This window comes from Mytilus trossulus, chromosome 4 (assembly GCF_036588685.1).
Source record: "Mytilus trossulus isolate FHL-02 chromosome 4, PNRI_Mtr1.1.1.hap1, whole genome shotgun sequence".
NCBI lineage: Eukaryota > Metazoa > Mollusca > Bivalvia > Mytilida > Mytilidae > Mytilus > Mytilus trossulus.
Genome location: NC_086376.1, coordinates 12465177 through 12479009, shown reverse-complemented (window position 1 = coordinate 12479009; position 13833 = coordinate 12465177). Strand labels below are relative to the sequence as shown.

Below are 13833 nucleotides of genomic sequence, written 5' to 3'. Positions count from 1 at the left end.
CTACAATACAAGGATTTCTGAAATTTGGTTTCAAGGTTTATCTAAGTCAGCTTTACTGTGTGATGTGTTTTCAGATTGATCACTTGACAACTTCCTGTTTACCGAACACTTGTATGTTTTTACACATGATAGCCAAGTTGAAAATTTTCGTCACATTTTTCTCAGGAACTACAATACAAGGATTTCTGAAATTTGGTTTCAGGATTTATATAAGTCAGCTATACCTTGTGATGCGTTTTCAGATTCATCACTCAACAACTTCCTGTTTACCGAACACTTGCATTTTTTTACACTATTAATATTATCCACTTGCGGCAGGGGTATCATCAGTGAGCAGTAGCTCGCAGTTTCACTTGTTGTTATTGAAATATTAATTTCCTTCTTAGTATGAGTATTAGGATAACTATATTTGGTATAGGCGTACCTTGCAAGATCCAGATGGTCGTCAGTTTTCATTTGACCTTACCTCATTTCATGGATTTGTGAACAAGGTTTAGTTATGTGGTCAAGTCCATTATCAGATACTATAAGCAATATGGGTACTTTATTTGGTGTATGGTTTGATTGCAAGGTGTGAATGTCCAACTGACCTTGAACTCATTTTCATGGTTCAGTGGTCAAAGCTGTTTTTGAGGTTTTTTCCCCCTAATACTATATGCAGTAGGCTAACTATTTGGTGTATGAAAATATTTTATGATGTACATGCAAGTCTCTCCAGTTTTATTTGATCTTGAGAGGTGTATATGTATAGATTATCAGGTTTTCTACACATTGATATCCTAAAATATCAGCCGTGAGCCACAATGTGAACCTTTTTTTGGCGAGTGAGCGTAGCAAACAAGCTAAAAAGTTTCACATAGTGTCGAGTGGCTGATATTTTACAATATCTTTATGTAGATAACACAATTATTTATTTATCGTTCTATTAATTGTCTTTTTTCCTCTCCCTGAGACAGTTTAAAGCATGACGAAAGCAAGCTTGATAACGTCTCCTCTAGCATTGTGACGTCGCTGATAACTTCTCCTCTCACATTGTGATGTAGCTGATAAATGCCTGGTCTCGTTTTAAAGTCTTGAAACGAGAATTACTGAGGGAAAGAGCAGGGTGATAAAGGCGTAGGGAAGTACAATAAATCTTTTTGGCAGGTATCATTATATGACCGCAAAAATTCTTCTAACCTTGACATCATTCTCATGGTTCCTTGAATTGGTCAATGTTAATTTTTAATGGTCAAGTTTATTTCTTAGATATTATAAGTAATATTGATTGTAAGGTGTGCATGCCTGTCTAGCATGGTTCATTGGTCAATGTTTGGTTTTCTTGATTTTTTCTGTATCGTAGAAATTATAAGCAATAGGTCGACTATAACTATTGTAAGGTGTACAACTTGTTGACCTCATTCTCATAGTTCTTGTTAAGTTTATGTGATACTCAAAATAAAGGTCTTTCAATATAAAATCAATGGTTAGTAAAGAAGTGAGATATTTCATCGTGTGCATTCTAGTTTCAAGTTGAATTGTTTTACATTTTGTCATGTCGGAGCTCTTTTATAGCGGACTATAAGGTATGGGTTTTGCCAATTAAGTGCTAGTCTACCTAAGAATCAGGCAGTGGTGAAAACATGACAAACAAAAACCAACTCAGGTTGACATTAATTTATGTTCAAAATGTATAATGATGCAAAAATATTCCATTCGTTTCATTGACCTGTTCTGGTAATTGGAGAAAAAATTTGGTTTCAATGCACTAGAAATTAACAATTAAGGGGAGCTTACTCTGTAGTTTGCTATCATTCTAACTAAAGTTTATCTAAAGATTTCTCATGTTACCACACAGACACTAAAGACCTACCATTTTCAACTCAGGATGAGTGTTACTTCAAAATAGAATGGCTAGGAGGGTGGTTTTTTTACAGCCATTTTGTGATTTTATTTCAAAATTGCCTGATTCTTACAAAGACTGGCACTTATAGCGAACCAAATGAAAGTTTTCCACAGAGTCGTCTGCTCTTGTCCAAGGTATTTAAACTTTGGCAAGTTTACCTGTCCCATTGAATCAATACAATAGCTAATGTTCTCTGTGTAGTTTATATACTTGGACATTTAAATTTCTTCTAGGAGAAATCTATCACTCAATGATTAATTTGCCTGACCAAAAAAATATCTTCTCTGTTGATTGAAATACATGTATAAAATCACATAAACTGTATACAGTATGTATTCAATATTAATAATACATCAATCTGTTCAATATAAGCATGGATTTAATTATAAAAAGTTCATTTCTGATTTTTTTTGTTAAATACTGCATGCATTTATGTTTCAGAGAATCTGCATGTTTTTTTTGTAGTTCTTCAGTTATAAAGAATACATTTATGAATACCTTTATTTAAACATTATCATTTCAAGTTTTTATTTGTGAACAGACTAAAAAACAGCAAATTTTAATAAGTAAAATGTTGAAATTTGATCAGAAATCAACTTTTAATTTTTAAACTAGTGTATATCAAACAAATTGAAAATATGTTATTGATTAAATAAATACAACATCACATGCAGTTTTATAATTACTTATTTGTACATGGATTTTCATCATTGACAGTTAAATTTTTTGTTCAGGTAAATTAATCAGTCAGTGATATATTTCTCTTGGTAAAAATTTAAAGTACCAGTGAATAAACTAAACAGAGAACAATACCTGTTGTATTTGTTAGATGGGACAATAGAACTGCCAAAAGTTTAAATCGACAGGTAACTTGCAGGTGAATCTGTGGAAAACTATGATAGGTTTCGTTTCACAATAAAAGAAAGCTGCTAATGACCTGCAAGCTGCTCATATCCAAAATATCAATCATATAACATCTTATTTTATACAGCAACAGCAATTTCAAAGAACAAAATTTACAACAATGATTGTTGACAATAGATAACAAGGTGTAATGATAATACATATAAATGACAGCAGGAATTGCACATTAACATACTGGATAGTACAACAAACCATATGAACCACAAACAACACCAAAATCCTCTAAGAAAATACATGTATAAGTGTTTCTCAGTTCTCGTTTTTTTATATAGATTAGACCGTTAGTTTTCCCGTTTAAATGATTGTACACTATTTTTTTTTGGGGCCCTTTATAGCTTGCTGTTCGGTGTGGGCCAAGGCTTGGTGTTGAAGACTGTACCTTGACCTATAATGGTTTACTTTTTCTTTTGTAACTGGGATGGAGAGTTGTCTCATTCGCACTCATACCACATCTTCCTATATCAAAAGACCAACAACCGAAGCAATAAAAACTGCAAGCTACTGCTCTATAATGAAGACCCCTGATTAAAGAACAGACAGAGGTAAGAAAGTATACTTCCTCTAGATATCCGACTATTATATCTAGATGAAAGTTTTCTCATTGGCACTAATACCACATATACCGGCCTGTATCTACATACTACTGGTACTAGATGTCTAAGCTATAAGTTGTTTGATGTTGTTTAACTTTTCTATGTGTTGATACTATTGGGATTAGTAAGGTATAAGTTTTTCATTTGATGTTGTTTTGACTGTTGGCCTGAGTCTATTGATCAGGTTGAGTTTTAGTTTCTATGCCTCTCTTATATAGCAAATCATTGAACAACTTCCTAGTTATAGTGATGACCAGGCGCGTAGCTCCCTATACGCCAACACGCAGTTGCGTGCACATCGGTTCGGCATGCAAAAAAAAATAATGCAAAATTAAAAAATTACAAATTAAATTTTAAAGGAAACACATATGTTGTCACTTTTTTAATTTATGAAATATCATCAAATAACGGCATTTGGTTTCAGAATAGAAGTTTTATTGAAGACATGCATGACAAAATCGGACAAAGTAACTTGTATCTTTTACAAGATTTGAATTTGTTATACTGTCTAACAAATGTAGTTTCGGTGCACATTTTACAGAGTACGGTTTATCTGTTTGGAGTGAGATTTATCAGAACCCTTCGATATCGTTGAAATTATGCCATGGCGATGTGTTCGACGGACTATCAGAGCCACTCATCCTGCAAACACGCCAAAACAGTATTGGAAAGTCTCATTATATTTTGCTTTTATAGACCATATGAAAATCGAATGCCTATGATAATGGAACTGGAGAGTGGAGTCGCGTCTGGTATTATCAGAAAATCGCTTCTTTGTGTCGTATCTTCTTCCTCCTGTAGTAGGAAATATAACAAACGAACAAATCTCAACATTGTCAGAGACGTATGAAACTAACCTGGTATGTAATTTTGACGAACGCTCAAAGGCGAACACGTACACTGGTTTATAACATCTCGCGAGTGCTACCGTGGAGATCTATCAATGTACTACGTCTGTTGAAATCAAATGTACGATCATGCACCAATGAACAATGACAGGTTATATCATCGCTAGCATAACTGCATATTCATCGGAATAGTGTGAATATTGCCGACAAATAAATAGAGAAGTTCGTTTCTGCCTAGACCCGAAGAGCAAATTTTTGACAATTTCGAGTGAATTCTGTATCAGAAAAATGTCACGGTAGTTTATGTATTAACCATGATTTACTCTATTCATAAGCTTTATAAATAGTTTTACATTCATATATTGTATAACTGTGATGTAAAACTGTACCTCCTCAGTCAAATAGATAGATAAGAAAGAAAATATATATTACCATTTTATGTACATATAATTGATTGTAATGATTACTGTTTGTTTGTTCTTTGTGTATGTGTTGATGACAAAGTCCAGATTTTGGATTTTTATATCAATAAAATCTTATATCTTATATATTGTTTATAAGTTCTATCTACACGAAGCTCCTTTATCAACTGTCCTATGACTGAAAACCGAAAAAAAACATTTTCCTGCATAAAAGGGTCCCAAAAATTTTTCGCCTCGCTCCGCTCGGCAGTACTTGCTTGCACATCGTTTCTTTCTAGCTACGCCCCTGATGACATCTTGTTTTGTAATGACCAGAATAAAACAAACAATGAAAATAAATGCATTTAATAAACATAAATGTCTCTATAGTAAGTACAGAAACTAAAGTTTTGATTTTCCTTGATACTTCATAAAATTTAGTTTCCAATTCAACAATAAAATTATACATATCTAGATAAAATAAATAATAAATATATATATATATATATCTAAAACAACTTAAAAAGAGAAGACATATCACATTACACAATTAAAGAGGTGTATCACAGTATGTAGAAAACAGTACAGTTCTTATCACAGTCAAACATAGAAGAATGATAACAATAAAATGGTCTCTGTTTCATGAGTGGTGTGCTGACAAAAATACAATTTTCCCCATCTCTGTTCAGGACAGTTGTCCATTATATTAGTGGCCTAGCCTCGAAGGGTTTGCATATACCAACATACCACCCTCATGATTAGTCTTTATTTCAGGGGCGCTGACAAAAATACAATTTTCCCCATCTCTGTTCAGGACAGTTGTCCATTATATTAGTGGCCTAGCCTCGAAGGGTTTGCATATACCAACATACCACCCTCATGATTAGTCTTTATTTCAGGGGCGCTGACAAAAATACAATTTTCCCCATCTCTGTTCAGGACAGTTGTCCATTATATTAGTGGCCTAGCCTCGAAGGGTTTGCATATACCAACATACCACCCTCATGATTAGTCTTTATTTCAGGGGCGCTGACAAAAATACAATTTTCCCCATCTCTGTTCAGGACAGTTGTCCATTATATTAGTGGCCTAGCCTCGAAGGGTTTGCATATACCAACATACCACCCTCATGATCAGTCTTTATTTCAGGGGCGCTGACAAAAATACAATTTTCCTATCTCTGTTCCAGACAGTACAATATTAGCTCTATTAGCTCCACTTATTGTCTCTTTAAATTGTTGCCTCCAATAAAAGGGTTTGCACATAACAAAACATTCATTAGTGTATAATTGTCAAATTTATCATCCTTCATCAAACTCTAAGCTTGCACCTTCATGTTTTGTTCTGGTACATTCTGATTCCCAAGTTACTCTACTAGTAAAAATTATTTCTAAATATGTACCATTCTGTTGATATTTTAAATGCTGATACACTAAAGATATATTTAAGACTGAAACATCATTTTCTGTGAATGTGAAAGACATGTTTTATTTTCCTTAGAATTCAGTATCATTTAACCAATTGGGAGGATTGTATCAGTCTACACACACAAATCTAAAATTAGTCATCATGTTATTAATTCTAAGGTGACCTGCATTAGGATTCACCGTAATACTGTGTTGAGATGTCAGGCTAGTCAACTCACGTAACCTAGAAATATCACACAGACTATAATTTAGCAATCAAATCTATTGAATTTTTTTTAACTAGTAAATTGGCACATTTGTAAATATTTGAGAATGTTTTCAACAAAAGCAACCAGAATGAAATGATTAAAAAATACAATGAGACTTTTTCAATATAAAAGTTTTTTCCATTTACAATTCTAGAGGGAAATGTTTTGTTTACAAAAATGAAGAGGTATATTATTTGTTTTTCAATATACAATAAGACAAACCCAAGTGTAAACAAACAAAAGTAACAGCATCTTTAAGAGAGAATGAATGTTAGATGTACTGAAATATAAGATTATTATCAAATATATTATTGATGGATAAAGATTTACAAAATGTAAAAATAAAAAATGTTGGAATGTGGGTTAAATGATGAAATCTTTATAATGTTTGCTGTAAATCTTGAGTAACTATATGGGTAAATACATATCACAGTTAAATAAAACGACCCTGTTCTTCGTGGACGAAATTTATCACATGACTCGACTGGACGGTAATACTGGTGTCTGGGTACTCCTACATTTCAAGAACTTTTCGGTATCTGTAATAGGCAAAGGGGAGATAATTTAATTATAAGCAACAAGTTTCAAAAACTTAGGATGATTATCTGAAATGTAAAATCTATATATTTATGATATAATTAAAGTAAATAAAAAAGATCATTATACCAAATGTATTTAATATAAAAAAAAATAATATTGCAAGTAAATATCAACAGTCATGTAAAAGTTACCTTTAGAAATTTTTTGATATTCCTGCCCATATTCTTCAATAGCAATCCTGATTGAAAATATTTTTTAATCGTTGTAAACCAACAAAATGCAGTTACTTGAAGAAGTAGATAATCATTCTTGTTTGAAGAAACTTTTTAATGGGCTTCTGATCTCATGTATAATACATCTTTAAGTTTATGTTGTGTGGCAAGGGGGATAAAGAACATGACTTATACCTCAAAAAGATCATTCTGAATTTTTCAATACACATTCAATAAGAATTTTAGCCAATTGATATCAATTCATGCAACATGCTGTACTATAGAGGATATAAAGTTGAACTTTGATAACATAACATAATTGAACAAAAGGGTACCACCACTTCTAAGCAATGAACAGATCATTTTAAGAATATATATGGCAAGGTATTCAGCCAGAGACATGGTTCGGTATATTCATCAATTAATGAGTAAAAAACCAATGACACATAAAAATGTTTGCAGTCATAAACTACATAAAGCTGCTATTGTTAAATATTTCAATTTTCAGTAGAACACCCAAAAAACCTCTAATATTGGAGTGAACCTCACAAAAAGCATATGTTATCAAATTGATTCCACTACCAATATCAATCACATTGTGAACGGCCAAATTTTAAAACTAGCCATGGCAATTTGTGTATTTGAGTTTTAATTGTGCCTGAAATACAGAAAGTAGATTATCTCAAACACCAGAACACTTCTTTTTTCACAACACATCCTCCTTTGTGTGATTGAGTGTGCAGATATAACATTACCATTCAATACTGCCATGTTACATGTTGTGTTTTATCCCTGGTAACCTCATTCGGCTATAAAATTTATTGTACATGTTTTATTTTTCATAAATATGTTGTACTTTACATTTCATTTTATGAACATCATGTTTAATTATTGTTTCCTTTTGTCAGTTTGAAAACTAGTTTTAATACTTCTGTCTGTTTAAGATACAGACTTATCTCAGCAGTCAAAAAGTTTTCAACCTCATAGCATTTTTATATTTTTTTAGAAACAAATTTAGTCACTTCAGAACTTTGTCCTGTTGCATTACTTACAGATAATGTATTATACAATTAACAGCAACCTGAGAGAGCAACAAATACAATATTTTGTTAATCAAAACCATAAAAGTTTCATGCTACATGCACAATTATTTCCTTAGACTAAGGAATGAATAGCTTCTCCAATCATATTAATAATTGTTTACTCTATCCAACACATTCAATATTATTCACTAATTTGTCATTTCAAATATATAACAGGATTTTTTTTTATAATATTTAATGGAACAAGCAACGTGTTTTTTAAGATTAAATTAAAAGAAAATTTTAGCTTGTCAAAACTTTGAAAACTGCAAGCAACTGAAATGACAATTTAATGATGCTATATTCTTCAATGATTATTTGAGTCATAGTTATCTACAGACCCTAATTGTTTTAGAACATAGATATTATACCCACAGCACACAAAGTAGTCCAGTTAATAGTGTTTACGGTTAGCTTGGCACTTTGTCAAACCTATGTCATCTACTCCTCGGCAAAGCGTTGATTACTTTATGAGATATCCTTGTTTTGTAACAGTGCAATAACTATGCTAAAACTATGTAATAAATTAGATAGTAAGACATTCATGATATGATGAGAAATGTATGAACATGAAACCTAGAAAATTATTCCTAGCAATGTGACCGATAACATTTTAATTTTAAGTTTAATGCTTTTTTACAAATATCTCACAATATCATATTAGTTTTATTGATGCAAGAAACAGTGGGCGGTGATAAACTACAGCGAATAAAAAGCTATTAAATAATAATGCTAATACACGTTATAAAGAGTGCAATCTTGTATTATAAAAAATTATACATTTATTTTTAAAATTGAAAAAAAAAGGTATTTTGCTTCAAGCAGTAATGATATATTTCATGTTTATGGAAATACCAAATCTGTGTTAAATATAAAGGCAAGCTAGGTGCCACCTTTTCTCTTGAATAAATATTGCAGCTTTGGAATATTTAAAGCATATGAATAGTAAGATATTTAATATAATTATTATGTATCAAGGATATAAACTTACATTAGAATGTCAAGGCAATACTAAAATCTCTACTTAAATATCTAATTTAACTACAGGGTCAAAGCATACTACAGAAATGTTTGCAGTTGTAAGAATTAAAATACAAGGAAAACAAATAGCGAAGCAAAAGACTGACTATAAAATAAAATAAGAAATAATTTATAAACAAAGGATAGAAATTAATTTTATATTTTTAATACTGATAATTTTCAAAGCCTCCTCTTAAAAAGACTGTTTTCAGTAATTTGGTGGGGGTTTCTATAAACTTATTTACACTTTTGGAATTTAGCCGAATTTTGTCTCCAAATGATCTTAGATCGCCTCCCAATAACCTTTTGACGTCTAGCAATAATAATTTTTTTTATTGTGACACCAAATTTTTTGAATTGTTATGTCCAAGTTTACGGGAACCTGTGTGATTCTACGTAATGGCGGACAAATTTGCTTACAAGTGTAAATATGTCTATTTCATGGAGAATGTAAAGAGATTTGTCAACTATCTGATGGAATTTTATTACTATTATTTTAGCTTTAAAAATATTGAACTTAATTGTGATTTCACAAATATATTCCTCAGTGATCCGGGCTGATCCCCCTTAATTGGACACCCTGCATGGGATAGTTAAGAGGGCTAGATTTTCGAGTGTTTGAATCTATTAAATATTTTGATTTTGTCTATCAGTTATTCTATCCTGAATCTTGTTAAACAATTTGAACAAGATCTAAATAAATAAGTTTACACTGAAGTTGTAGTCAAACAAACTTTATAAACTTTGTAGTGTTGTTCATTATGATATGACTTTCTTAATTATTTGCTAAATTAGGGTTTTGACCCTGATTTCATGGTTCAATGGAAATGTGATAGTGGGAGCTGAACATATTGTCATATGGACACACATTTTAGATTTCCGTTGAAGACAGTTTTCTCATGATATCGAACTGATATTTTGGCCTGCTAATATTATAATGATGTAGAACAACAAAGGAATATTTTACGGTAATAAAATTTATCAGGTCTCAATAAGGTATTTTAAAATTAGGTGCAATAGGCAGTTTAACACTATTCTATTTAGTTGTTTCAATCAGAGTTCTTTATACATGAATATTTATCAACCATTTTTGTGACTGTTTCAGTCCATTGTTTCAGAGTTCTTTCCCTTGAATTTCAGTAACCGATTTATTCTTCTGCTTTGCAGTGAAGCTTTATCAGTGGGTAGTTCAACTATTCTCCAAGGTGACTTTCTTATAAATTTTCCTGCACATTTTCTGTTTCAATGAATTTGAGTTCTGAATGAAATTATTAATGATAAATTTTTAATGCTTTATGAAATGAATGAAATTGAAAATTTTAGAGATAATAGATGTGCTTAATGAGAAAACAGTGAAATTTAATATAAATGACAAAACAAGGATATCTCTGGTAAATTGATCATCACACCATTCAGCCTTTAAACTGTTCTAACTTACAAACTGGTTTTACAAACTGGTTTACACCGTTGTTTCAGTTTTTGCCTTGGAATCTGACCTCAGGTTTGCCTTCAAAAGGTCAGCAATAATCTTACTTGTTATTTTTGGTGGGCGGACAGAGAAAAGCGGTTTTGGGCGAGTGGCTCGTTGTCTGAAAGTGAAAGAAGAAGAAAAAATCATAAGTATTATGAAGAACTAAAGCAAATTAATTCAGAATATAAATATACTACTATACTGTTTAAGACACATGTTTTTTCAGTTTGCATGCATGCATGTATATTTTAAGCAAAGGTACATGTATAATGCTTCAGTAACTTTTAGTGGCTTTTGATATAAATAAGCACATGTAGAAAAACAACACAAGTCAAGCCAAAAAATACTGAAAGAAAATGTGTCTCACTTAAATTTCTCATATAATCATATTTTTACAATAAAGAACTTAGTGTGATATTGAAAAGCAATGCTCAGCATACAATATAATGTGCATTAATGGCATTTGTGTAAAATTTATTGTGGTGTTTGTACAATGCATATTTACCTGAACAATAACATTATGAAAGGGTACATTCAACACCTCACTTGTTTTTTTTTTTGTTTTTTTTTAAATATATAACAGTGAAATTTATTACCATTCAAGCATTTCAAAAACAATTGTTAAAGACACATATTTTTGATATTGCTCAATTGTACTTATTTTGCTTCTGAAGCTAAATGTAGGTGTTGAATTCAACTTAAAATAGGTTCAAAGGTTAGCAATAAGGAACAGTTCCAAATTAACAATTTACCCTTAATAGGCTCAAATGGAACCTTTCAAAAAAATGATTCCAGATTGATCAGTTGCTAGAAAATGTGTCCAGGGTGACCTTGAGATTGAATAACATCATTATATCAACACTAGACAAAACTTTTATTTACCCATAAAGATATCTTAATTTTATCCTACAAACCAAATTTAACGTCTACCAATAAAATTCAAGTAATATAAAAATACAATTATATGAGAAAGTAATACTATATTATACTTTCTAGCAGAATAGCTACTGAACCAGTTTTTAAGAACAAAACAAGGAAATCACAGAAACTAACCACCAGATTTTAGGAAATCTATATTAACTGTTAAATGTACTACTTTATAGTATGATTCATCTTGGTTACGAAAGAAAAACAGTCTTCGAAATAATTTCATGCAACACACAACAGATATGAACTTTGGCTTGGATTGGTATATAACTATTTAAATCAATGCAATACTAATACTGTTTATAAATATATGTTCTGTTTATAGTTCATTTTTTTTGTTGGTTTGTTTCAACTACACCAATAACTAATAAGGTTAAATGTTTTACCATCGTAAAAGTGTTTTTAAACATATTGATGACAGAGATCAATATCTATACACATAACATTGTACTGTCACAAGTCATTTCTCAAAGAAATTAGTCTTAGATATCTCGATCAAAAATCGACTGAGGGAACCACATCTAAAGGGCAGTTACATGAGACCACAATGCAGTTTGTTAGTAAAATCTGGATTGGATTACCACAGACCATAATCCTTTCTGGGAATCTAATCCAGGTTATATACTAACAAAATTGCATTCAATTAAATGCAAATTTGCTCCTCTTGTTTCGGATCCCTTCTGCAGATTTTGAATAGATATACTTGGTGGGTTTTTGGATACCACTCGACTCCATGTTATGCCATCATCTGAATTGTGTACATATACTCTAACATACAATTGTAAAATAAATTGGAACATTGGATTCTAACAGACAATTGTACCAGGTTTGGAACATTGTCATCTTTTTCATCATATGAGGCTATAGATGTAGATATATATATAAACAAGGTTGAAAAGGTGTAGCGATAGGAAGACACATTTCCAACTCCTAACACCCACTCGAATGTGTTAGGAAATCTGAATGTTTTATTGAATATTATCACCACTCTAACATTCTCCATCTTCCAGATATCATATAATGATGTGTATACTTCTCTGAGTAATTGACTACTTATATAATACAATCATTCATATACAGTTTCTAAATCATTAAATAATCCATAAATAAATACTAATCCTGATCCTGAATATATTTTACCATAACCATAGATCACACATGCAGAAATGTTCTTAATATGCTTATTAGTAGTTCAATAGATTTTAAATAAATCTTTTTCAATAGCCAATTTTAATTGTAAACTGCTTGGAACTTTTAAAAAAACTTAAATAAACCAAATCTGAATTTACCATTTGTCCTGGTATTTTAATTGAAATATAAAAAAATATGGCAGGTGGAACTGTGAAAGCCTGAAATTTAATGCAGCATCTTTCTCCATCCTTAATGAAATTTGTTCTGCTTTTACTAAGAGGGATAGTAACTTTTTAATTTAATTTCTGCATATTAAGAACATTTTTAGGTGGTTAATAAAGGTGACTGTTAGTTGTTGACACAAACATAAACACAAACACAAACAAGCCGGCAAGGAAGGTAGATACATATTCAAATGTTCTTACTTATTTTTACTCCATTTCATATTGGAAGTATTTAAAATTAAATGTACATAGGGTATTGATATGCTGCATGCAATGACACATACACAAAAATGGACATAATAATATATAATATAATAATTTTACAATTTAATAACTTAAAAAAATATATAGATTTACACTTCTGGGATAATAATCATATACTTATATTTTACAATAAAAATTTAGTGAAATGTGCATATTACTAAAAGCCAATATATCTTATAGAATCAGTATTGTAAAAGCCAATTGTGTGACCTTTTTTTCAGTTAAAGAAATGAAATGTACAGATTGGAAATAAACAGCAAAGACATGTTCATACATCTTTTTAGTGACAGAATATAGTTTCTATTATTCATGAAACGTCGCCAAAGAAACTAAGAAATTTTCAGAGGGAAATTCAGTTTCAAACTTTCAACAATAGCTGCTCAGGTCACACAACACTGTTCCTGAGTTAACTGTACCTAGTTATTCTATGGTTATTTTGTTTTCTTCATGAAAGAAAAACAAATCAGTAATGAAAGAAAAAAATCTTAAAAGTAATTTTAACAATGCAATAGTTTTGAAGGTAGGCACATTTAACTACATAGATACAAACTCAAAAGGATGCCCCAGGATTCCGCTGAACACATAATAGGTACATGTTTACTTCAATAATAAAATAAAAGATATATAAAATGAAAT

At 30.9% G+C, this 13833-nt stretch overlaps 1 protein-coding gene across 5 annotated transcripts in view; it reads right to left on the bottom strand.

Annotated features, from left to right (window-relative positions):
- Positions 1 to 5001: 5001 nt before the first annotated feature.
- The window catches only part of LOC134714701 (trichohyalin-like), a 91878-nt gene continuing 83046 nt past the window's right edge, over positions 5002 to 13833 (bottom strand). For all 5 annotated transcript variants that reach the window (XM_063576196.1, XM_063576197.1, XM_063576201.1 and 2 more), the window contains one exon: positions 5002 to 6865. In XM_063576196.1, coding sequence (XP_063432266.1) covers positions 6848 to 6865 — 18 coding nt within the window. In that variant the 3' untranslated portion in view covers positions 5002 to 6847. The remainder of the gene's footprint in view (positions 6866 to 13833) is intronic.